Consider the following 27,640-nt stretch of genomic DNA (forward strand, 5'->3'; position numbering starts at 1 on the left):
TTGATTCCGTTCTGGGAAGGACATGGCTTTTGTAGTTCGGACTGGACTGTTCCCATGGGGCACAGGGTCAGAGCTGATTTGCATATCGCCATTGTCTAACCCAGGGTGGTGTGGAGTGCAAAAAAACGATGGATTTGGGCCCAGATCTTTGGACTGGGGTGAATGTGTGACAGTGATCCACATTCTGTCCATCACCTGTTTTGTTTGCAATTGCCGCCATAAGTGCGCTGGGGATGCTCAGACGTGGGTCCCAGGCACTCCACACCACTGGAGTCAAGCTAGCCGGGCTGATGAGGTGTTACCTCGAAACCGGTCCGGTCCTCGGATGCTTGATTCCGTTCTGGGAAGGACATGGCTTTTGTAGTTTGGACTGGACTGTTCCCATGGGGCACAGGGTCAGAGCTGATTTGCATATCGCCATTGTCTAACCCAGGGTGGTGTGGAGTGCAAAAAAACGATGGATTTGGGCCCAGATCTTTGGACTGGGGTGAATGTGTGACAGTGATACACATTCTGTCCATCACCTGTTTTGTTTGCAATTGCCGCCATAAGTGCGCTGGGGATGCTCAGACGTGGGTCCCAGGCACTCCACACCACTGGAGTCAAGCTATCCGGGCTGATGAGAGGTGTTACCTCGAAACCGGTCCGGTCCTCGGATGCTTGATTCCGTTCTGGGAAGGACATGGCTTTTGTAGTTCGGACTGGATTGTTCCCATGGGGCACAGGGTCAGAGCTGACTTGCATATCGCCATTGTCTAACCCAGGGTGGTGTGGAGTGCAAAAAACGATGGATTTGGGCCCAGATCTTTGGACTGGGGTGAATGTGTGACAGTGATCCACATTCTGTCCATCACCTGTTTTGTTTGCAATTGCCGCCATAAGTGCGCTGGGGATGCTCAGACGTGGGTCCCAGGCACTCCACACCACTGGAGTCAAGCTAGCCGGGCTGATGAGGTGTTACCTCGAAACCGGTCCGGTCCTCGGATGCTTGATTCCGTTCTGGGAAGGACATGGCTTTTGTAGTTCGGACTGGATTGTTCCCATGGGGCACAGGGTCAGAGCTGACTTGCATATCGCCATTGTCTAACCCAGGGTGGTGTGGAGTGCAAAAAACGATGGATTTGGGCCCAGATCTTTGGACTGGGGTGAATGTGTGACAGTGATCCACATTCTGTCCATCACCTGTTTTGTTTGCAATTGCCGCCATAAGTGCGCTGGGGATGCTCAGACGTGGGTCCCAGGCACTCCACACCACTGGAGTCAAGCTAGCCGGGCTGATGAGGTGTTACCTCGAAACCGGTCCGGTCCTCGGATGCTTGATTCCGTTCTGGGAAGGACATGGCTTTTGTAGTTCGGACTGGACTGTTCCCATGGGGCACAGGGTCAGAGCTGATTTGCATATCGCCATTGTCTAACCCAGGGTGGTGTGGAGTGCATAAAAACGATGGATTTGGGCCCAGATCTCTGGACTGGGGTGAATGTGTGACAGTGATCCACATTCTGTCCATCACCTGTTTTGTTCGCAATTGCCGCCATAAGTGCGCTGGGGATGCTCAGACGTGGGTCCCAGGCACTCCACACCACTGGAGTCAAGCTAGCCGGGCTGATGAGGTGTTACCTCGAAACCGGTCCGGTCCTCGGATGCTTGATTCCGTTCTGGGAAGGACATGGCTTTTGTAGTTCGGACTGGACTGTTTCCATGGGGCACAGGGTCAGAGCTGACTTGCATATCGCCATTGTCTAACCCAGGGTGGTGTGGAGTGCAAAAAACAATGGATTTGGGCCCAGATCTTTGGACTGGGGTGAATGTGTGACAGTGATCCACATTCTGTCCATCACCTGTTTTGTTTGCAATTGCCGCCATAAGTGCGCTGGGGATGCTCAGACGTGGGTCCCAGGCACTCCACACCACTGGAGTCAAGCTAGCCGGGCTGATGAGGTGTTACCTCGAAACCGGTCCGGTCCTCGGATGCTTGATTCCGTTCTGGGAAGGACATGGCTTTTGTAGTTCGGACTGGACTGTTCCCATGGGGCACAGGGTCAGAGCTGATTTGCATATCGCCATTGTCTAACCCAGGGTGGTGTGGAGTGCATAAAAACGATGGATTTGGGCCCAGATCTTTGGACTGGGGTGAATGTGTGACAGTGATCCACATTCTGTCCATCACCTGTTTTGTTTGCAATTGCCGCCATAAGTGCGCTGGGGATGCTCAGACGTGGGTCCCAGGCACTCCACACCACTGGAGTCAAGCTAGCCGGGCTGATGAAAGGTGTTACCTCGAAACCGGTCCGGTCCTCGGATGCTTGATTCCGTTCTGGGAAGGACATGGCTTTTGTAGTTCGGACTGGACTGTTTCCATGGGGCACAGGGTCAGAGCTGACTTGCATATCGCCATTGTCTAACCCAGGGTGGTGTGGAGTGCAAAAAACGATGGATTTGGGCCCAGATCTTTGGACTGGGGTGAATGTGTGACAGTGATCCACATTCTGTCCATCACCTGTTTTGTTTGCAATTGCCGCCATAAGTGCGCTGGGGATGCTCAGACGTGGGTCCCAGGCACTCCACACCATTGGAGTCAAGCTAGCCGGGCTGATGAGGTGTTACCTCGAAACCGGTCCGGTCCTCGGATGCTTGATTCTGTTCTGGGAAGGACATGGCTTTTGTAGTTCGGACTGGACTGTTCCCATGGGGCACAGGGTCAGAGCTGATTTGCATATCGCCATTGTCTAACCCAGGGTGGTGTGGAGTGCAAAAAAACGATGGATTTGGGCCCAGATCTTTGGACTGGGGTGAATGTGACACAGTGATCCACATTCTGTCCATCACCTGTTTTGTTTGCAATTGCCGCCATAAGTGCGCTGGGGATGCTCAGACGTGGGTCCCAGGCACTCCACACCACTGGAGTCAAGCTAGCCGGGCTGATGAGGTGTTACCTCGAAACCGGTGCGGTCCTCGGATGCTTGATTCCGTTCTGGGAAGGACATGGCTTTTGTAGTTCGGACTGGACTGTTCCCATGGGGCACAGGGTCAGAGCTGATTTGCATATCGCCATTGTCTAACCCAGGGTGGTGTGGAGTGCCAAAAAACGATGGATTTGGGCCCAGATCTTTGGACTGCAGTGAATGTGTGACAGTGATCCACATTCTGTCCATCACCTGTTTTGTTTGCATTTTTAATATACCACACGTCTTAAACACCGAAGCCTACCTAACTAGACAAAGGTGTCACAGATTTTTGCACTCGGTGTCCAATAACTCCGGAATAAAGTCCATGAACGAGTAGCATTGGACACTTTTTAAATCACTCACTTTAAAATATTTCACTGCACATATAAAAAAGAAAAATACCCGCTCCACTGTAGTCCGGTGTCGAAGCACACCCTGTTGGCACTCGGCCTTCGGGGTGAGACCCTGATGATGAAGCATGTCACCAACCAGGTTGGTGAGAGAGGGGTCTTCTTAAAGGACTACTTTTGTCCTTGGTTGGTTGGGCACTACGTGCACCACAATACATTTGATTTCAGAGGCTCATTTTACTATAGCCTCACGGGGGTACTCCTCCACTTTGCCTTATTAACCATCTGAGTCCTCAAAGGTCGGAATAGCCACTCACTGGCAAATCATTCCGCTGTGGAAAATAGCTTGCAGTTGCACTTAATGGCACAGCAACAAAGTCCGAGCAGGAGAAGAAAAGTGTTTCTTTGTGCAAAACAACTAAGAAGGTGCTGGTAGGCTGCTGAACTGGTGTGGTTCCCTCAGCATGATTGGCACTCAGGTATTCAGTGACTCATCCATACATGCACTCACTTTTTTAACTATTCATCCATGCAAAACCTCACTATACATCATTTACGTTATCAGTCACTGATCCATCCAATCATTGACTCATTCTCACACGTAACCACCCACTGATCCACATGCAACAATTTACCAATCAATAAAGAAGCACTTTAACTTATTAAAGAGACACGCCTATTGGATTTGCCAATGCTTGCTCTCTTTTGCAACTAGGTCAGGTCTCTCACCTTTTTGTTCTCCAGGTCAGCCGAGTTGAGCAATTCAGGGCGCTTCTCTATGACTTTTATTGCATCTCCCAGGTGGTTGGCTTTAAAAATCTTAAAAAACAATAGCAGTTAAATGTATTAGATTAGGGGCTAATTCAAGATGTATACATGTTTATTCCAATTCACTAATCTACACATGCACATTAATAAAATTGGTGTGTGTGCATGTGCACATGCACGTTCAAGCTTGCACTTGGAAAATAAAATGCTCAGGTTGCCACAGGCCCGACACACACCAGACTGTGAGAGAAGGTCTCTTGAATATTTCCTATCACTATGAGGTTACCCTGTTCCAAAGAACTTGAGGGCAACTTTTTCACAATCTCCAACATATCCACATTCTTCCCTATGACATTCAACAATTGTGTCAATGTTGTCTAAATAATCAACTTTGTTTATTTTATTTTACAAAGGTGTTTTCTGAAGGATCAGCAGAATTAATGAATCTAAAAAGATACTGGAGAGTCAACATGAAACTCATCTGGAGGTCAAATGGATGGCAACTTGAACTCTTCAATCCGGGATTCTTCCTAATCACTGCAACTTAACAGCTTCACTGCAAATCAATGAAGGCCATATTACTAGAGGCTTTTCTCAAAATATCTACTGCTTTACCTGCTGCGGAGACATGCATTACATCACTTGTGCAGCTAAAATTTGCAATGTTGTGCTTCATTGCTATTTCACTTTCTTTTGAGGCTGCTGACAATAATTAAAAACAGGTAAATATTTGACCAGCCTGCACACTGCCTGACTGGAGTCCCCGAGGTTCTACGTTAAATTCATGCTTTCGATATCTACCTTCGATATTTCATTTCCTTAGTTGATTCTATTGGTTGTTTGCAACTCTCCATTATAACAATACCTATATGTACCTCCGGGCTACTAACTTAGATACCAGCCATCTCTATAAATATTTACCTCAAAGTGTACAAGCAAACACAGTCCTTGCACACAGTATCCAACACTTGCACAATGTCTATAATCAGAAACAATGGATTTATAATGTAAACTTCCATACTTCCATTTGAAAAATAAATGAATACGATAACTGTGCTGCGTTTTCTAAATGTTAAGGAAAACAGTATGTTACTCAACACAGTAATCCATAATTTCTAGTTCTCTTACTTGCAGATTTATGGATTTCAGGTGTTGCCAGGCAAGATAACCAATACGGATTTTGATCAACAATAAAATTATTACATTCCATAGCCCGGCCAAGCACAGTCTCATCTATGCCTGGGTCAACATTCTTTGAAGGCCATGTGACATATTGTGTATATTTTCCCAGACTCATCTAAACAGACACCACTAGTGATGTGGATGTCTAGAGAAAGTGTGAAGAGAATTAGGTGTTCAGGAGTCGCTATAGCCAGTACCTAACTAAACTCTATGTCCAATTTCCCCATTTCACCCTTGTTGTAAGATTTTATGACATCCAAGGAAAATGTTAGTTGCGGAAGCTGTGACTACCACATAGTTCACATGAGGGTACACATGAACCTTCTGAAGAAGTGAATCACTAATACAGAGTCATTTCTAAAACGTCTGAGGAAAAGCAAAAGATGAATGCGAAATGTTTTCCTTGGGTAGTTTCAGAGTAGGTCTACACAAAACATATTGCAGCGACAGTTCACAGGTTGTAGCAAATCATCTGGCCATAAAAGATCTATCAGCCGCATTTGATTGCATGACTCATAGTAAGTTATGGGATATCATGATCTCCATGGGAATTGAAACCACAATCATCAATTTCATTAGGCAGCTTTGTGCAGGGGCCACAGTAAGGTTTGGCAGAGCTGGGGAATGCACTAAACCATTTGGCATCGAGAGTGGAGTGAGACAAGGATGCATGCTTGCTCCATTCTTGTTTTCCCAGTACACCAATAGGGTGGAGAATGCCCGTTGAGAATGCCCTAGGTAATTGCACTAAGGATGGACCGTATATTGAAGGGAGTAATCATCCAATTCTCCTCTATGTAGAAGATGCAGGGCTCATGAGTCATGACCCGTACCTCAAGAGCACCTCAAAGTCACATAGAGGAATTTGCTAGGTTCATGCTTTCCCTGGACCTGCGTGTCAACCAGTCAAAATCTGTTATATTAATCTCATCAATGAAGTGCTCAGTTTTTTATCTTGCCCAGCACAGAGTGGAGGCGGCTGACTCCTTACCATACCTTGGAGTTTTTTTAAATGAGAGTTCTTCATGGAACCATATGATGAGCAATAGTGCCCTATATCTGAAGAGAGATCTAGCAGCCGCCTTTAAATTTTCAAAAAGGTGGGGAATAATCGTATTCCTGAAATGCGACAGATGTATTGCTCTAAAGCTAAGGCGGCAGCCACTTATTTGGTGGCAGTGTAGGGAATAGTAAACATAGATTCTTTACAATGCATAGAAGATGCCTTTTGCTAAAAGGCTACTTTCCTTGCCTCAAAATTGTTCCAATTTTATATGCCATAATGAGTTTGGATTCTCCTATATTAATAATGCTGGTAAATTGGCCATTCTGTTGTTGTGGCGTTCTATTTGGAAGAGTGGGACATTGATTTTCAATCAAGCAGTATTAAGGGATTGCCTTAAATTAGATCATGCCAAAGCGATACCTTGGCTGATATACAAGAGCTTCACATTGGCAAGTATTGGACTGCACAAATAGTTTGACTCTCCGTTAGTTTGTGTTACCTTCCCTAAAAAAAATGGAAGCATATCTTTGTAGAAAATGCAGCCGCTATTAGACGGGATGTGACGTTCAATCCTATTTAATCTTTGTACACAATTTGCAGCATTGTTTATTTTGGTTAGATTTTGCTTACAATTTATCCCACTCATAGTGGGCTTCCCAGCTAATACCCACACATGTAAAGTTTTGTCTCGCTGTCAATGTGATGGGGTTTCACAACAAACAGCTCATCATTTACTCTTTATTTGTTTAATTTACTCCTAACAAAGAAAATCAATACTGACTCCATATCTGCGCTCAGCTAATATTAGACAGTATAAATGAGCATTTCCAACAGCATGACAGCCCTTTAGTCTGCTGGGTCTTGGCTACTTACTTATGCGCTGTATATGTTTGCTGTTATTGGACATAGGGCAAAGTGCTAGTGGTAGGGGGCTTTGCATCGTTTTACCGCTGAATTTTCTATCAATTTAATATAGAGGCAGATTAATTATTTATGTAATTTGTAGCCACTGGGGAAAAATGTTTTTATAACTGAATTGTATATGGTGTATCAGTAATATTTTAGTTAATTAACAAATGAAGTATGACGGGCTGAGTGGAAAACTTTATCCTTGTGTAGTTTCTGTGAGGGCCCACACAAGACATATTTCAGAGACAACTCATAGTTTGTATCAAATCATCCAGCCATAAAAGATACAACAGTAAATATACAGACACTTCAAAAGCTATATAATTCAATAAATAACGAGAATATTTAAAATTTACAAGATTAGGCAACTATAAGATAATGCATGTAAAATGAATGCAATTCTTCAGAATATATATAATTTCTTTGGTATTCAAAATGTCAACGTATACTATTATTATGTTTCTTCTCCTAAGTGTTTGATCAATTTCACCACTGTAAACTGATAAATACTGGCGTAAGTTGTTTAAGAATATGAACACAGGCCTATATGAGCTAAAATTCAGAAAGAAAAGTAGTGGTATCAAGAACCTTCTCCTTGACACGGTATAAAATGTACAGAACAAAATAAAATGTGTGGTATATTGCTCTGAGATATCACTGAACAGTGTAGCAGGTTCTTCCTTAAGCCCTTATCAGAAAAATAATTAGTACATGAACTAAGTTGAATGTGAAGGAAGTTAAAAGGAATCTATGATTGACAACTGTTAAGATACCGTTCACGAAAATTGGATTTAGCAATAGGATCACTGTTGCTTTCAACGACTCAACAGAAAACCCAATATCACATTTTCCATAGAACAAAGATTTCAAATTGGACTTTGTGCAATAATTTTACAGTAGGGAATTTAAAAATGTCAAATTTGTCAATCTATTAAAACCTTTGTTTCATGTATATCAGCTAGGGAAGTCGGACACAATCAAGCAATTACATGAAAAATATTGTTTCAACCAAATTGACAGCCAAAACAGCAGTGGTCGGAGTCTAATTTGATCCTCCAGAGTTCTGATTTCCAATTCAGCATAGCACATGAAAGATGATGTACTTTTCGGAACTGAAAGTAACCGGCGTAGATAAATATTCTCTGACAGTTGTATTCCCTTTAGAGGTATGTAAGCCAATAGTTCTGTATCATAAGTTAAAACTGGTAAGCATTTAGTTTACATAGTCAGTAAATTTCTAACTGGTTTAGAGCCTTATTTGGCAGAAAGACTAAAGATTGCTCCTAAGGATTTTTCAAATTGTTGAACTCAAATTCTCCTTAGATGGTCCAAGTTATAACAAGAATCAAAAGAGACTCTCAAATACTGACATGTGACATTGTGTATGGGTGTGGAAACAATATAATGGGTATTGCTTTTGGTAGACATGAGACCCCGTAGCATGGTACACAATTTGGATAAATAGATTTTTAAATCAAGGTCTTTCATAAAGATAGCAAAAGGGTCCAACAATATTTGAAACTCAGTGGGTGGGCGGGCCAATAGGGCCTCATTGTCCACATACAGAAGAACAGGGACCGTTTGTGCCCCTTCCGCATGCTCTTCCCACTAATGCTTCAGTACCCCCTCAAGCTCATTTATGTGAAGTGTCAACAGAAAAGGGGCCAGGAAACACACCTGATCAACCCCCTTTCCGATCAAAAACTTGAACATTCTCCCATTGCATCATATCGAACTTGAGCTGAAGCATCAAAATGTAGTTGTTCAAGAAAATACAAAGAGTGCACGCCCAGGGTTCACATATTGAACCACAACTTGAATCTATTTACCACAAAAGCAGATGTTAAGTCCATTGAGACGAGGTACAAAGTCCCAGCCTTGGCCACTCTATATTTTGATGTCAATAAATAGAGGTTAAGTCATTACTCAATTGTTCCTAAACCTTGCCGAAAGCAATACTGGAACTCTGCCAGTATAGAATTTTCTTGTGCCCAGATGTCTAGTTTGGGTAAAATTATCCTTCCTGAGACGATAACAAGTGAATCTAGTAGAGATATCAGCCTTTAAGAGACAGGGTCTGCTTTATTCCTCTTTTTAAAATTCAGAACAATGATCAAGAGCTTGGTAGTTTGGTCTTCAAGCAGGCTTAGGAACATTTGTTACTAGTGGTGACATAAGATCTAAATTACGTTTAAACAGGTCAATTGGGACCCCACCTGGCTCTGGAGGTTTACCATTACAAAGTTTGATTACAGCTGATCTCACTTCTGCCAATTTAAAAAGAATCAGTTTAGAACATCTTTCACAAACATTCTGGGTGATGACATTACCAGAGGTTTCATTAAGGCTTGAAGATATTACTAAAATTGGCTTGCCCATTTATGTGCAGGAATAACAGTTGCAATGGTGGGTGTGATGGTATCTATGGAATAGGGGGCATTAACCACCTGCCAAAATTCCTTGTTATCTTGTAAATTACTATCTCACTGCAAAGAGGCCCAAGACTCTTCCTACACATGGCTTTCCTATGTTCAAGAGCAGTTTTCTATGCCAACCTACAAAGTGTATGTCAGATGCAATATGGAACGTTTTAGTTAAGACAACCCTAAGACTACTCACTATGAGCATTCCAACAAATCAAAAACAAGCCTTAGCTTTATTGCTATGAGCCGGGTGCAACATCAAGTTGCTATATTTCTGTCAGATCACTCCAAACGAACATAAAATAGATAGAGGGTCATCATTATCCTTTAGGCTGGTCATCAAATAATCAGCTCTGTCCTGAATCAGCTCAGCAATGATTTTTGAGGAATGCAATTTGGTGCATTTAGTTAAGACACCCTTGTTCTTTTACAGAACCATGTTCTGTAGATTAATGATCTAATTATTCACTGAGCCCATGCTTCTGAGGGAGAGACTCAATGGGTGTTGGTCACTTGCATAATTTGGGAGTACTTTAAAGGGACAAAGGCAATCTGGCAGGGCAATACAATCTATATGAGAGGCGTAGCCTCTGCCAGTGCATGTAGGAACACCAGATGACAAAGAGTGACAAGTCTAAAACAAAAAAGAGACTATATTCCATAAGAATGCTATTTAAAGTGTCACCCAGTGAGCCAGACTCAAAGTGAGCCATCTTGTTTCCTTTACAGTTAGTCAAACCACACATTCTGGTTGAGGAAAATGCAGAGACTAGCATTAAAGTACCCCAGCCAGATGAGTGACCACTCGCCACCGGTCTGGACACAATTTTGACAAATCATGGGCGAGTGTGTGAATCACACCCGAGTCTGTAGCAATAAAAATTATTATTGTAATAGTTGACAAAAAAAGTTTTTTTTCTAGGCCCACACCCTCCACACAAACCAGCTCTTAATAAGGTGAATCAGTATTAAATACAAACACTGAATTTCAAAGATATACCTGTGAGAAAATGGCTAAGCCACCATTGGCCCGTCCCTTATTAGAGGAAGAGGCAGGGACTGTAAAAGTTGTATAACACCATGACTCCCTGTGTGGGCCCGGAATATGTTTGCTTGCTCTTTTTTGCTTATATTTAAACAAATAAAGTGTTGCTATCAAAAAAAAGAAAGTTGTATAACAATCAATAAAAAAGGTTTCCTTACCCATGTTTCCTGCTAACAGACACATTCAAAATGTTTGATGAAAGAGACCTAATCAGGATTTAACAACTTTAACACCAGACACATTTCAAAGAAATTAACTGTTGATTATTGGATAAAGGGGAGTAGTAAAACTATAAGCTTAATAAGTTTGCATCCTGATCTTCTCTTACCAAAATACAGATAGTTCCCGTGGGAGGTGGACCTCTCGGACAACCACCTCCTCGCACTTAAGGATGCCTGGTCAATCATTATCTTCGTGTGACTCTAACGGGAAAATTAATTTGATATGGGGACATTATAAGCGACACTAAGTTTGTTATAAGGACGAAGAGTCATTTGCAAGCTGAACCTCTATAGAAATGCCCCAGTGGTAGACTTTTTTTTGTTTTTGAAAACCTTTATTGTGCAAACAGAAGCGTACAAATACGGGCCTACAACCAATCAGGCCGGCCACAACACATTATGAGCGCACAAAATCAGGATAGAAGTTCTCCAGCAGTTCCTCAGCATTCTATGAACAATCAATAATCAATAAAAGGCCCAGTATAACTGCCAGGAGCTGGATAAGAGAAGGTTAATTTTATAGTATAGTAGGAAGTATAGCAGGAACAATTGCAACCTTTAATTTCCGAATTCCTATGGCGGGCAGTTGGTGAAGCAGCAGTACAAGGGAGCAGTTAAAATCAGAAATAATAGCAACAATTGGCAAAGGCAACGCATAGTTCCCCCGTTTCGAATCAGTTCCCACCGCTGCCCACCGTCCACCCGTCACCACTTGAATATGTGCTGGTACCAATCAGAGGAGTCAGAACAGCAACACAAAGATAGCCATCCGCTATACTAACCCAAGGAAGGGGAAGAGGAGAGGAAGGGTAAAAGAAGGAATATGAAAAACAATGAAGAAAGAACGCAGCGCCGCAGTACGCGCCCCATGGCAAATAAGGCATACAATACTCAAGACCCACAATCGGGGACGAGGCAAGTAGGACGTGTAAGTGTGCTATCATTATATTAACGCGAAGAAGTCATGTCCTACACTGCCAGCGAACACCCCATGGAGTATGCGTGCGGACACAGCGTCCCGATAAAGGGATACGAAAGAGCCATAGAACTAAGAAAAACAAGCATTTACAATGCAATGGTTTTGCCTTTGTTAAAGTTAGAGCGATTGGCATTGCTCTTGACATTATTTTTATTTATGTTTTTTTTTAACATAAATAAATGGCATTGTCATTTACAATGCCACTAGCTTTATCTCTCGCAAATGACACACACCAACACCCACAGAGAGCCCCCCCAACACACACAAACCCCCCCCACACACACACACCCACACAGAGCCCCCCCACACACAGCCACACAAAGCCCCCCACACACACCCACACAGAGCCCCCCCACACACACACCTTCTGGCCCATTATCTTTTCTCCTCATCAAAATAACTGCCACACCCCTTTCTTTGTTCTGAAAATGGTAGGTAGCAAGCCATTTCAAATCTAGGGGGCTGTGGCCTAAAGAGAACTTTCTGAGGGCATGGAAAGAACAGCAGTCTCCTTTTTCATGGATGAGCATCCCCTAGCTCGGTTCTTATGCTCCACCTGTCTTTTTTTGATACTTCCTCCATTCTTTCCATAGTGTCAACAGTGGGTCAATATGCTTTGTCCTTTCTTTCCATAGCATCATGGCCGCTGTTGGATTCGATACCAAGTACAATGCAACGGTTTTGCCTTTGACAAAGTTAGAGCTATTGGCACTTTAAATGACAAATTGTTTATTTATGTGTTAGTTTTGAAAACAGATAAATAAATGGCATGGTCATTTACAATGCCAATAGCCTAATCTTTTGCAAATGCGAGACCTATTGCATTTGCACCCACACCCCCACACACACACACAGCCACACGCACACAGAGCCACACACAGAGCCCACCCCCACACACACACAGCCCTACACACAAACAGCATCACACACACACACAGCATCACACACACACACACAGCAACACACACACACACCGCAACACACACACAGCATCACACACACACACACACACAGCATCACACACACACACACACACAGCATCACACACACACACACACACACAGCATCACACACACACACAGCAACACACACACAACACACACACAGCATCACACACACACACAGCATCACACACACACACAGCATCACACACACACACAGCATCACACACACACAGCATCACACACACACACAGCATCACACACACACACACACAGCATCACACACACACACACACACAGCATCACACACACAGCATCACACACACAGCATCACACACACACACAGCATCACACACACACACAGCATCACAGGGGAGCAAAGAATTATGTGACAGTGGAGCAACGAATTATGTGACAGGGGATCACATACAACAACGTGAACCAGGTTAAGGAAGATGTCAGGAGCTAAGGCACATAACCCCAACTAGCCCTTCGGTTCTCAAAAACAGTATTCAGAGGCTCGGCACCTCTTCTCACAGAGTAAGCACTATCTGCACTCACTGTATCAGCTTCCTGGGTTTAGGGCATGACTCAAAGGCAACGGTGAGTTGTCAAACTCATGAAGGAGAGTCACATGGGGACAAATTCTGTAAGAGGGACAGATAAAAACAAACATGTGCCTCGAATCAGAACCGCACATTCGTCAAAGCCAGGATGGCAAACCCAGGTTCCCTAAAGGGGTAATCATTATTTCATTTTCCCCGGGTATCCCTCAAGTCCTGAGCGCTACTTACCAAACAGTTCACCCAAACTCGCTGGTAATAGCTGGTTTCACCGTTCCACAATCACTAGTTATCAACTGGGAAATCTCAGAACTCAGCCCGCTGAGATCCGTGTACTTGTGTCGCATTCAGGAATCAAAATCTAAAACAACAAGCTTCAACTAATACAGAGACAGACTCGCATGCATACCACAGTCCACAACAGAGTCAGTTACACTCAGACAGAAAGACAACCTCACAAACACCTGGAAGCATGGTTTGTGCACACAGCATAAGGAACAATGCAGCCCAACATGCTCGCAAGAATATATGAAGAAATTAAATGACACATGTAGCCAGACAAGAAGCGACAAACAAGATCAGTAGACCCGAGTACACCACAACTCGTTCACACGATAGACCCAAAATTGCCGCACACAATATATACATAAATTCTTGCGCACATTATAAGATAGGTAAAATAAGTATCCTGGTAAACGGACAACAGGCCAACCCGCACATCGCCAAGCACAACCTTGGGCTCAGGGAAATACTTCATGTCAGGTACCGACAGAAAACGGCACAGAGACACGCGATCGGACAGGCACACAAAAACACGAAGAGGCAGACACACACTGGGGAAAGGCACAAAGTCAAGGAAAGACAGGCACAGAGAAACGCCAACAAACGGACACAGAAATATAAAATCAAGCAGGCACAATCCACAAACTGGCACATAGAGACACATTCCGACAGTCATACAAATAAAAGGACAGGCACATAGAGACACTGCAACAGAATACACATACAGCAGCAAATACACAAAGATGGACAAAGAACTGCTCGTATAGTTAGTTAACTCCTGGGAAGCCCATGATACTAATATAAGAACGGAGTGCCCTGCCTTCCCTTAGATTGTGGAGAACAGCAAGTGAATTTTTCGTTCAGTGATCTCAAAGACAGGAAGACCAAAAGAGAGAGGACATTGACCTACATCACACGAGGAGAATGAGCGTATTTTATCGAACGTGTTCATGCAGTATAAAAAAACATTTCCAAAACAGACCTCCACTGGTGGCAATCCCGGGCTCTGGTCTACTCTCCCAAGTGAGAAACAGAAAGATACCGATCCATAACCTTGGCAAAAATTGCTCCACCTGCCAATACTCAGGGAGAGAACAGCCGCCGCTCTATCCGAGCAGAGCTACAAAGCGCTGCAGCATCCGAAAAACCCGCTGCAACCCGACGCACTTCCGCCCAGCTGCGAGCAGCAACAGCGAGGTCGGACAACGCGGCCAGGACAACTTTTGTTTGGAAAAAATTCCGTATTGCAAGGAGCTTTTATCTTGTAACTTCTTATTTTACATTAAAAAAAATAACTATAAAATGCTTCGTCCCATTGTTCCATACCACCTCCCACCCCCGTTCCTCTTGCCAACCATACCTTCCCTTGGAAGCACAGGGCTCTATAAATCGCATGTTTTGCCCCACTTTCCAGTTCTCTTACCTGCGGAGTCCTGGGCAAGGGCTGCCCGCTGCTGCCGGGACTGGCAGGTCCATGGTGTCCTCTCTGCTGTGCGGCCCCCCAGCCTCCAGCTCCAGGTGGACCTCCATATTGCGGGGCCGGGGCTCCGTCAGGACCTTCGGGAGGGTAGCCGGGGTAAGCGCGGGCAGGCGCGGTCAGCAACTGGTTCAGAGTCGGGGTGGCGGTGGGAGAGCCCCCTAGGAAGCGCTGGGGGCCTCCAGGGTAGGGCTTAGCGCGAGGGTAGGGCGGGTAGGCCCGGCCTGGATAGGGAGGGTATGCCGGGTAGTAAGATTCTGGGGGCTCTCGGTAGGGCGCACCATAACCACCAGGCTGATAGGCTCCGGGGGGCTGGTGGGTCCGTTGCTTTCGGGGGCGGCCGGCTCTCCGCCGCCGGGAGGAGAGGCCTCTTCTTCGTCGGGGCCACTTTCCGGCCCGCTGTCTGCGGCCACCTCGCCCGGCTCCTCGGGTCCCCCGCTTGGCTTCAGCTCCGGGGGACTGCCGAGGCCTGAAGGGGGGGCTGCGGCCGAGGCCACCTGCGCGGCCATCAACGGGGACGGGAGACGCTGCGAGCAGGAGAGGGGGTGGGAACAACGGAGACCAGGGGGAGGGGAGTCTGCGGGGAGCGGGCCTGGCTGAGACAACAGGAAAGCACGGTCACCAGCGGGAGGGGGGCGGGAACGGGGACGGGAGACGCTGCGAGCAGGAGAGGGGGTGGGAACAACGGAGACCAGGGGGAGGGGAGTCTGCGGGGAGCGGGCCTGGCTGAGACAACAGGAAAGCACGGTCACCAGCGGGAGGGGGGCGGGGACGGGAGACGCTGCGAGCAGGAGAGATGGGGTGGGAACAACGGAGACCAGGGGGAGGGGAGTCTGCGGGAAGCGGGCCTGGCTGAGACAACAGGAAAGCACGGTCACCAGCGGGAGGGGGGCGGGAACGGGGACGGGAGACGCTGCGAGCAGGAGAGGGGGTGGGAACAACGGAGACCAGGGGGAGGGGAGTCTGCGGGGAGCGGGCCTGGCTGAGACAACAGGAAAGCACGGTCACCAGCGGGAGGGGGGCGGGAACGGGGACGGGAGACGCTGCGAGCAGGAGAGGGGGTGGGAACAGCGGGAAATTAAAGCAAGCACTCACCTGGACTTCTTCCGGGTGCCTTCAATGCCGGACCGGATTCGGGGGCGTTCCCGGCTTTCGGCTGACATCGCGTGACGTCGGCAAAAGCCAAAGAATCTCGGGATCGCCCCCGTGTCTGGTCCGGCATTGACGGACAGGCCCCTCATCCAATGGCTAGGCTCCATTTATGGAGCCAGCCAATGAATGACGAGGGCCGACCCAAAGCCACACTACAGTTCTCATTAGGTTTTTGCTGCGCAAAAAAGATGCGCAGAGCGCATCTTTTTGGCGAGGCAAAACCTAAAAAACGAACAATATACAGACCCCATCCCACCCACACCACCCTGCACCCCTGCAGAAGGCTATGGCCTACCCCCCCGGCAGCGTGCCTGTCGCCCTAAGTAGAACCCGAAATACAGAAGAATCAGAAAGTAAGGAAGAACACTACAGGTAAAAAGGGGGGGAAGGGAAGGGGGAAGAAAAAAACAGTGGGAGAGGAGATATGTAATCGAACCTTCAGCTCCCACCCCCGCCTTAACAAAGTTAGGACCCACATCAAGATGAAATCGACACAAAATCAAACATCAGGAACATGAAGAGGAATTGGTCATACTGTTACAGCTGCGAGCAGTATTCATCTCCACACATTAGTTAGCAGTCCGCCGAGGCAAGTCCATCTCACCCCTGTCCTCTCCCGATTATTACTGTAGTACACAGTAAAGGAGAATACAGCAAGCAGTTAGGCACGAAGTGTACATAGGATCGGAACAAGACAGGCCAAGGGTGCAAAACAGGGGATCCAAGTCTCGAGCAGCAGTACAAACAATGGCGGCCGCGGACCAAACTGGCGAGGAGCAACGACAGGAGCAGCAGGCAGCGTGGGTGCAGTCCCGCCGACCAAAGGGGGGAGGCGTCCCCCACGGAACAACCATGGGACCCCCTCAAAGCAATTAGAGTCAAAAAGCCGCCGGGTACCCCAGCAGAACTGACCTGGACGGACCCCGGCGTGGGGCCCTCTCCCACGTCCACCTCAAGCAAAACCTCCTGGAGACTCGAGGCAACAGACATATGAACTGCCAGATGATCGGCGGTCGCATGTCCTTCAACAGCAGCGAGCGACAAATCAGCACATTCCCTCGGTCAGACCTCACGCATGGGGGGAGGCCCAGCAGGCCCGGCGGCAGAACCGTTACCTTGCACAGCTGCGGCAAAGGCCATGGTCGCACGCCAGGAACACAAGGCGGCGAAGACATCGCCAATCGTGGGCTCACTCCCACACTCTTCAGCCAATGTGCGGTTTGACAGACCAGTCCTGCCGCCCCCAACAGGTCCGAGACCCAGGGCGCCGACCGCCATTTTGTCGGCGCAACAAGGCCGCTCCGTTCCTCAACCCTGGTCCGGGCCGTCAAGCAAGGCCCAGCGGAGTCTCGCCGGGTCCCGCTAATGGCAATCTTGGTGCAGAAAGACGGTTGCCAAGACACAGGGGGTAGCCGGGGCCACCGTCTCATGGGCGCCGCCCGCCGATTCCGGGCGAAGGGCTTCAAGATGGCCGGACAGGAGAACAAAGGGGGGACAAGCCACCCGCACGGTCAACCCCCGTCCGAGGGAGGCCGCGCCCCGCAGCTGGGCCCCCGGGCCACCAGACTGGGCCCGGTCAGTCGTCACCGGTCCAACCGCACAATGGCCTCTTCAGCCGACTCCTCTCCCCAACCAGGGGTTGGCGTCGATACTCCGCTCCGGCCGACCGTCGCAGGCGAGTCCCCGGCCTGCACGCCACGGAGGCTCCGGAGCGAACGAGGGCACAGCTCAAGATCCGCGGCACCCAGGAGCTCCCGGGACAAACGGTGAGTGCAAGCAGCCTTTTATATTTCCATATTCCGACGAATGTGTCTCCTTGGGGCAGGATAAAGTACAGGATTTACGATTCAGGCAGGAAGGCTGACGGAGCCAAGCTACAGTGCGGCCATCACGGTCGCGAGCTTGGCTCATCCCCACCCCCCCCCCCCCCCCGTGGTAGACTTTTAATGCAGCCTGGAATGTACGAGAGAATGGAAAACCTACAAAAAGCTGTGTGAGCAGTTGTAGGCATTCTGAAGAACACTACAATGCAGTCACTGCAGATTAACTTATGACCATTTCCTAACCAGAAAACACTCCTGGCCATTATAATGTCCTCAAACGTACATGAGGAATAACCACCTGTTTCCCTTAGCCCGTGGAAGACCTTGTTTCTAGCTTATAGCCACTGATTTCTCTGGTCAGAAGGAGCACCAGCAAGTACAACAATGTGGGTGCAGAGGACCAGCCTTTCCTAGGGTGGGATGTGCCACTGTTAGGTCTACTAGCGATAACCTATGTCTTCCTCAACTTTCCCTTGCTGCCTCGTTCAGGTCTTCTCAAATGACAATCTGTGTAGGAACACTTACAAGTACCATCAGACCTCATGGCCCCTATTGCCCTTAAGGGACCTTCTCTCTGGACTTTCTTTAGACCACTGTCTTCCTGAACATACTCCATCTTAGCCCAATTCGGCCCTTCCCATCCCTTCTTGTTCCTCACTACCAACTTTGTAAGGTTTGCCAAGGAATGTTCTAAGTCACAATGCCTGGAAAATACTATATCAAATGGGGACTTAATAAAAGTTTCTAGCTCAGTCAATTGACTGGAGTTTTATTGGTGATTGGAGTTTTAAGGCCAAGATTGGGCACCATAGGAAGCCTTTCACAGTTGGTCACTGTCTCAGTGGAAGGTTGGACAACAGCTGGCATGGCAACTTAAGTACTGACTTAAGCCTTTTTTTCTTTGGGCGGAGGTGTGCTGAGGAATGACATGTCCATAAGTGAGTCAATAGGTAGAGAAGCATTAAGTACACATGTATTTCCCTTGTGGCGGTCCGACTTGGTAGAAGGAACCTCAGGTGAAGATCGACCTTGAGAGCTAAAATAGCTGGGGCCATAAGAGCTGAATGCACTACCGTTTTTTTAGCAACCCCAGCCGTTCCTCTACGGAGGTAATTTCTTTGTTTAAAATACCAATGGCACTGCTCTCAAACTTTCTAAATTGAAGGGTAAGGAATAACAGTCCTACCCTTCGAAATCTTAGCTGCCTTATTTCCATTGGTGTAATATACACAAGCGAAGAGATGTGGGCCAGCCCAGCCTCCTCCAGCCTTTGACAGGTGTAGTCGAGCTCGACCCATGGCCTGGTCGCAGCCCGCACAGTGGGAGTCTCATTGGTGCTTTGTGGTGCTGAGTGTGCCCGCCTCCTCCAAGTGATGGTGCACACTGGCCTGGTGCAATGGTTTGTGTGACTTGAAGTCCACACACAGAGTCAATGGCATACCATATAGCGAGTCTTGTTGGTGCTTTGTAGAGCTGAGAGGGTCAATGGTTGTTGAGTAAAAAATATCTGTGCCAAAACAACTACCCTGTAGAACTCCTCTGGAGAAACACGTTGAAGAGATGGTGGTCTAGGGCGGTAGTTAAACAATGCAAACTCATTACATCGACTTATCACTACATAAACTCAAATCCCTTGACAAAGTTGGGATTAGCGGGTTGGGAAATGGTTAGAGTTAAGATAAGTTACTTCATCATAGTTTGGAAATTCATAAAAGCAAAATCTTCTCTTCCAATGACGTAACAAATCAGGCAAATACTCCACCATTTTGATCACAGACTCCAAATTAAGTACTCTCGTTATAAAAGAGTTCTGATTATTTCAGAATCATAGATATCCCAGAGTTCTACTTACGTTGAGGCTCTTTCAGGAATGGTCAAACTGTTTTTTCAGGCAGCTGGAACGCATTTACTCTGTATATATGTATGCAGTATTTGTATAGTGCAAACCTAGATGAAAGGCAGTGAAGCACTGTAGAAGGTCAACAGCAAAGAAACAATCGGGAGTGATTGGGCAGCAGCTGAGAGAGAGGGGTTATACTATTATTTTGCTGAGTGCAGTGTTCTTGAAAGAAGTATGTATTTAGCACTTTCTTAAACTGGAGAAGAGTTGGGGTGGTCCCGATAGGTAGGGGTGTGTTTTTTCAGAACCTTGGTGCAGAAACAGAGGAGTTCTCTTGTCTTGTTCTTTTGCTTTTTTTCACTTTTTCATCTTGAGAACGGTGTTGTTTTGACTGTGGGTGTGACAATAGACAGTGGCAGTGGTGAGGTTGTCAACCAAGAAGCAATGGTGCTGTTCATAATTGCTTTTTTAAATGATGCAGCACCCATAGTGGTTAAGTGTTTAGTTATACAAAGACTAAAGTGCACAGTAAGAGTCCCACTAAGTCCTGCTTGGGAACATGGGTGTTTATTACACATAGACCTAAACTATCCCTGAAAAAACATCCAATACCACCATAATCACTTAAATAGTCCAAAGAACTAGTAGACTTGTCTAGAACTAAAAAGTCCCCCTTCTGAGCATATCCATTTCAATGCATTGTGCCAAACAGTAGAGGAAGGTCCAGGTGGACATAAAGCAAAGACATCCAGCTACCACATGAAATGATTCCACAGACCATGTACTGACGGAATGAATGAACGATGAAACATGGAGAATAGGGGGTTGAAGACCTTAACTGGTCAGCTGAAATAAACAGCTGCCTGCTGCCCTGATATTATTGAAGCTGGTGACCATTGGCATGTGCAGAAGACCATGGAACTGCCTTAACAAACCACAAAAAAAGGTAATACGTACCAATGAAGGAGTGAGCAAGACACCCCATTCAAGGCTAGGCAAAACATGTCTAATTTCATCTGCAAATGTAGAATGGACTGACCTTGGGGCAGTGGAGTATGTTACTGAGGAGCGCCAGGGAAATATGCTTGGCAGTGCACATGCTTAGCTTTCAAAATGTAATGATCTTGTGCAAAAAAACTATGCTCCGGTCCTCAGACATGTAAAAGAAGTAGAGTGCAGTATTCGAAAGATATTCTGCGCTATTTATATAGTATAGACACAACAATGAACCAAGATGGCAAAAAGGCAATGAAATCATTTTAAAGAGCTCCTGAACTATTGCCTCAGAGGAGCAAAGGGAAAATTAGAGAAAGATTACCGATTTCTGGTTGACCAATTGTATCGGCCCATCAATACTGAACATCCTGCATCGGCCCATCAATAATGAACAATCCGCAAGTCAAAAGTAAAGCTGAACGGACACAGAAATGTCTATCATGAATCCTGGAGCCAAAAGTCATCTTTTGGCACTATTGATCATATAATTGTTTGAATTATTGCAAAACTCTTTACCCGAAATATATCACACAAATTTAAATAGCCTTTAAGAAATGCCAAACTCAAATGTTCTGACTGCTAACTAATATCCTTGGGAGCACTTCTCACAAACCCTTAAGAATTGATCCCAAGGGAAAAGCACAAAGTGAAAGACCAGGTATTTTTTTTTTTAAGTATGGACGGCTTAAGACCTCCTTCCTACTCGACTATATATCTTGAAAAATGTCCTTTTATTCAGGAAAATGATCAATAGACAGGTAAGGTAGGCATCTCTTTCCTTCTACGTCTTGCTGTTCTCTAGGATAACGAGAAAGCAAGTAGTAATATCATCAAGTGCTACTTTAAAAAAATGTAAATAGCTATATGTAGAAAAGGTTTTTTTGTGCTAGAAAAACAGCAATTGATACAATAGTCTCTCTTTAACAAATAAAAGCCACCACTTACCTTTTCCATGAGGTGATGAGACACAGTAGAGTTTTCAACGGTAAATACCTGAAGAATATAAAAAAATAAGAGCCTTAAATAGTATACCAAATCTAAAACCGAATCCAACATTTTTTTACTATAGTTTATTAGTTTTTTCATAGGCACATTCACTGAATACTTGGTCTCTTTGCACCTTGGTGCCGATCTTGTCTGTGGCAGGGTTCCTTCTATGCATCCTAAAACCATGGTTCACATTATTGTTCCCTGTTGAAGCATTTTGGTCCAATTTGGTTTATTTTTTAAGGTTCTTAATCCTGAAATCTTTCAATATTCTTTTTGTTAAATGCACCCATCCAAAACTGTTTTTCAAGTGTAAAAGGAAAAGAGAGAGGTAGGAATCTATTCAGTGGTGTGAAAGGTTATTCAGTCAGTAATCTTTATTTCGATTTAAAAAACCATAAAAGATATACATACACACATTATAATACACACATTTATAAAAACATTTCAAAAGGTACCGATTGTCCACAAACTTTGCCAATGGTAATATATTACCAAAGGAGACCTTTCTTGGCAATAAAACATTAATAAATATATTTAAATAGTTTAAATCGTTGAGGAGTTACAGTAGAAAGGATACACATTTGGAATAAAAAAGAGAGCAAGTAGTGGTATATACAAAATCGACTATACGATTAATTCATTTTCCTCTAATAAAAAACAAAATCAGTCTATTTGGTGGTAACAATAAATTTCATATGGACAAGTTAAAGTGCAGTGCAAGACTAGATATAATTTATATGCTTTCCATTAAAATTTCATGCCTTCCCTCTTCCTTATTAGATTCACACCAAACAAATACCTACTCAAGCTAAAAACTACAGGTTGAGATGTATCTGATCTCAATATTCTCTCTGCCTGAATACAGGATCTTATACCCAATAATCAGCAAATGGGTCTGTGAGAAAATGGATATAATACAAGGTGGTCTTCAAAAATGTAAGGAGGGGTTATTATTGTTATCATGGAACATAGCTGGACTCCTTGACAAACTGAAAGACAGAGATTGGTTGTACTTTGTTAAAAAATATCCCATAATATGTCTCCAAGAAACTTGGGTAGTAGGGAGAAATTTACACATTGAAGGATATCAGAGCTTTATAATTCCGGCAGTTCCATCTGCTAGTGGAAGAGCTAAAGGGGGTTTGGCTATCTTTGTTTACTTGTCGCTCATATGTCATAAAACTGAACACTACTCTGGTAACAATAACATCCAGATCCTAGAACTTAAGAGGGGTAAAACTAATTTTGTATTGTTTAATTTTTACAATGCTGTGAACCAGTCTGGAGATTGTAACATAGAGTCCTTACGTGATTTGCTAAGGGCAAAAGATAGTTCTCTGCCACGTCTTAAGATTCTAGTGGGTGACTTTAATACACATTTATGTGGGAACCCTAGCGTGAGACCTGTTGGACAAATGGGTTGCAATAGTATGGAAGGAATACACTTTGAACACTCGCGGAGGGGTACAGGTTTAAACGATTTAATGAATGAAAACAATCTATTCACAGCAATGTCGACAGTACCTGATCAAACTGTATTTTTAATCCCTACCTTTAAAGGCCATGCTACAGGATCTTATATAGATCATATTCTTTTTTCAGCTGACTTTGTTAATATCATTGAGGACTTTTTGATCCTTATGAGCATTTACAGCGACCATAACCCTTTATGCATTACTATGGGCATGAGTTTACTTGAAAAGCGCAACTCTCGAGAGGATTGTGGCCTTATAAAATGCATTAATGGCAAGCGTCGCCTAAAATGGTCAATGGTGGATTGCGATCAATTTTATACCTCTATTAATGTAGTATGTAATCACGAACTGACGGTATGCACATCTCCTGTATCAGCACCTTTGCAAATCTTGACATCTTTCAAGGAGATTGCCAAGAAGGTGGAGTCATTTTTAACGATACCTATTAAGGGGAAAATCAATTCAAATAGTAACCCGAAATGGTTTGACAGTGATTGTTCGATAGCTAGCCGCGAGCTTAAGAAAGCCTTAAAAACAAAACCAAGAGATCCACTGATCATCAGGGGCTTGCGGGCTGAATATAAGAAGTCACTTGCCGCCCGCAAGCGAGCAGTTAAAAAAAGTGTATGGGAGTCACTGTTCGAGCTATTTTTTAGTGTCTCAGGGTCTAAGTTCTGGGAGATTATCAATAAACCAATATTTGATTGTCCTAGTACTTCAATTGTGGGCACAAATATCCCAGAGGAAGAATGGATAAACCACTTCAGCTCTATTTTTAAAAACAATGAGTCACAGGCAGAACACAGCTCAAATAAAAGTAGAGAAATTTCATTATGCTTCTCAAATGATGAAATAATAAAGGGAATCAAGGGTCTATCAAATAACAAGGCTCCAGGACCTGACGGACTTCCGCCTGACCTCTTTAAATCATGTATAGCACTATGGGCGCCGGTCCTTACAGCAGTACTTAATGCTGCTGTGTTATGTGGATGCCCACAATCATGGGGGGTATCTACAATTGTGCCTATTTTCAAGAAAGGAGACCGTAGCAGCCCTGCCTGCTACAGACCAATATCACTAATAAACTCCGTGGCAAAAGTTGTTGGAGGAGTCATTTTAAATAGATTGGTCAGATGGTCAGAGGAAAATAATATAATATCTCCAATCCAGTATGGTTTCAGGCCTGGACATTCCACTATTTCTCAATGTCTAAATTTGTACCTTATCATTGGGAAGTATACCAAGGCTCGAAGAGGAACGATTCACATGGCGTTCATGGACCTTTCCTCGGCTTTCGATTGCGTGAGTCGGGAGAAGCTCTGGGGCGCCATGGAAAAAATGGGCGTGGATAAAAACCTAGTAAATTTTTTAGAAGATATGCACTCTGATACTAAAGCGAATGTCAGATACACCCGGGACCTAAAAGTGACTAAAGACTTTGGAGTGTATCGGGGCGTCCGACAAGGGTGCATTTTGGCCCCGTTCCTTTTTAACCTCTACATTAATGACTTGGAAGAGCACCTTTTAAGCACTAACACAGATTATCCGTATATTGGTCGAAAAGGACTGCCGGTTCTACTATATGCGGACGACGCAGTCCTTTTATCTAGAACGGCCAACGGACTTCAAATTCTATTAGATTCCTTCTACTCTTTTATGAAGACAAGAGAATTAAGTATTAACAACACCAAATCCTACATAATGAAGGTTGGTCAAGGCTTTAAAAAATCAAATCGCTTAAATGTAGCTGGAGTAGAAATCCCTGTAACTCACACATTCTCCTACCTCGGGGTCCTCTTTGATAGTCAACTAAACTGGGGACCCGTGATCCAAAAAAAGAAGGGAGTTGTTACTAGGGTAAATGCGGCCATATTGGATTTCTCCAGAAAAATGGGAAATAGCCCAGTTGCCGCTCTACTCCAACTTTACAAGGCCAAAAGTGTCACCACAGCATGTTATGGCGGTGAAATATGGGGATATGTTCCTCTGGATGCACTACAGATAGTTGAAAATAATTTTTTAAAACAGATTTTAAGGGTCCCCAGGGGTACAGCAAATTTTTCTGTGCATGAAGAATTGGGGGTTCCGTACGTTTGTGACAAAATTGCAGCGAATCCCTTGTTATGCTGGATGAATTGTTGGTTAAATGACAATATCCCACTTACCAAGCTTATTCTAAGAGAAGCACTTACATGGGATAACAGGAAGGAGGTTCCTTGGCTTAAGTACTTATATAAGTGCTTTACTGATCTAGGCCGCTCTGAACTTTTCTTATTTCCGGAATCCATAACCAAAATGGATCTTATTACGGTCAAGAATGCTTTTATTGACTCTAGACAACAGGAAAGGGAATCATGTGAACTAAAAAAAGAAAGTGTACGTAACCATATATTAATTAAAAGCACTTTGCTCACGGAACCCTACCTGACATGGCAAATGTCTAGTTATGACCGTTTCCTATTGACAAGGTCCAGGTTCAACTTGTTTCATTTTTTGTTGGCTGTTCCTAGGGGTTCTCATCGAGGTCAAGTGCTGCCGGCTTGCGGCTGCGACGATAAGTCTCCGCAAGACCTGGCACACTTTCTGTTCTTTTGTCCTTTTTATGTCATACCAAGGAAGCTATACTTGAAACCCTGTTTGAAAAAATTGAACTTTGTACAATTTCGCCCTGCACAACATTTTCTCCAGCTGTTAAACTGTGAATACACTTTGTTTATATGTAGTTTTTTAAAGTTGGCAGTTAAATTCAGAAACAGTATGGAAGGATAATAACATTGATATATGAATTGTTATTTATATTTTTCGCTAAAGGAATTCTATTTTTAAACGCTTTTCAATGTCTGATATAGTCTAGTGCTCTTACTCTTGTGATTTTAATTACAATTGAACTCTCTCCTTTTAATGAATATGTGTTCTATTAATTGTAATGTAAATACTTTTATGGTTGTCAATACGAACAACCGAATAAAGTTTATTGACTTGACTTGGGTCTGATCCATTTCCTACTACATTTTTGATAAGAATAGTAAATGTAATTCATTTTCTTTTATTCCCATGGTGCACAGATCACAACATTCAGAACTTGCATTTCCATTTTTTAGCCCATTTCAATGTGTTGGCATTTAACTGTAACACACCATATCGAAATTTAAGATAATACGATTTTGCCATCTGTGGCTGAACTTCATCTAAAAATTGCTCAAAATTTCAAGATGGTTTCATTAAAAGAACTGCATTGCAAAAGTGCCTATCACTGGACTATGTGATTGGCCATCTTGAATGTGAGCCCAAAATGCCTGTTTTAACACTTTTTTAGAGGCCATAGTCAATTCTGCCGGACGTTCCCAAAAGTGTTTGAGTCTTAATTGATGGAACCAGCCTTGAATGTGTTTCAGCCACACTTGTACTTTGGTATTTTCGAACTTGAAAATTTCCTCTAGTCCTTCTCTGTATTGGGCAAGTTCAACTGTAGACAACAGCCGAACCCAAAACAATAAGGGACGTAAACTCGCCTGGTGGTCTATATGGTGTATATTGAGATGCATTTCTATGGGAATTAGCGGTGTACGCTTTGGAAGGTCAATAGCTTTCTAAAAAACGTATTCTTCTCCACCCTGACCACATCATTATTCAAAGGACCCCATAGTTCTGCTCCATATAAACACGCCGATTGTACCCTATATTTATATCCCTCAAGGACCGGGGAGACTGCTTTGGATATAGAGCTCTCATGCTTCTTAAGAATTGGTATAGCATTTTGATATAGAATTGTCCTGCTCTTCTCCAACTGTGTTTTCCAATGCATTTTAGTATCCAGGGTAACGCCTAAATAGCTAAAATTATAAACATATTCCAATGTCAGATTTTTAACAGTTAAATTATTTTTTAAAGTTTTAATGCAGATTTATTGCCATATATTTCGTTTTACTCGAGTTCATCTCCAAGCTTTTAGACTCACAATAGATCCCAAAGGTATCTAATAATCTTTGCAGACCTTTGGGAGTTTGTGAAATTAAAATAGTATCGTCAGCAAATAAAATAAAAAAGCCGGTACTGGCACACCACACAGCTTGGGAGAATCTTGTTCGCAGCCCAACAAAAATTCTGGAATATCATTACCATATAGTGAAAATAAGGTGGGTGCAAGTACACATCCTTGCCTTACGCCCTACTGATCTTAATGGGATCTGTAAGTTTATCCCCCGGTCCCCATATGACCCTTGCAAAGTTGTCCTCATGCAGTCTTATTATCTGCGTGAGTATTTCTCCTGG

General features: G+C 44.4%; 1 protein-coding gene across 1 annotated transcript in view; it reads right to left on the bottom strand.

Annotated features, from left to right (window-relative positions):
* The window catches only part of PRMT7 (protein arginine methyltransferase 7), a 479,021-nt gene that overhangs the window by 224,328 nt on the left and 227,053 nt on the right, over positions 1-27,640 (bottom strand). The window contains exons 12-13 of the mRNA XM_086947749.1: positions 21,849-21,896; positions 4,026-4,115 (exon numbers count right to left, since the gene is read on the bottom strand). Coding sequence (XP_086803875.1) covers positions 4,026-4,115; positions 21,849-21,896 — 138 coding nt within the window. The remainder of the gene's footprint in view (positions 1-4,025; positions 4,116-21,848; positions 21,897-27,640) is intronic.

Source organism: Lissotriton vulgaris, chromosome 12 (assembly GCF_964263255.1).
Source record: "Lissotriton vulgaris chromosome 12, aLisVul1.2, whole genome shotgun sequence".
Taxonomy (NCBI): Eukaryota; Metazoa; Chordata; class Amphibia; order Caudata; family Salamandridae; genus Lissotriton; species Lissotriton vulgaris.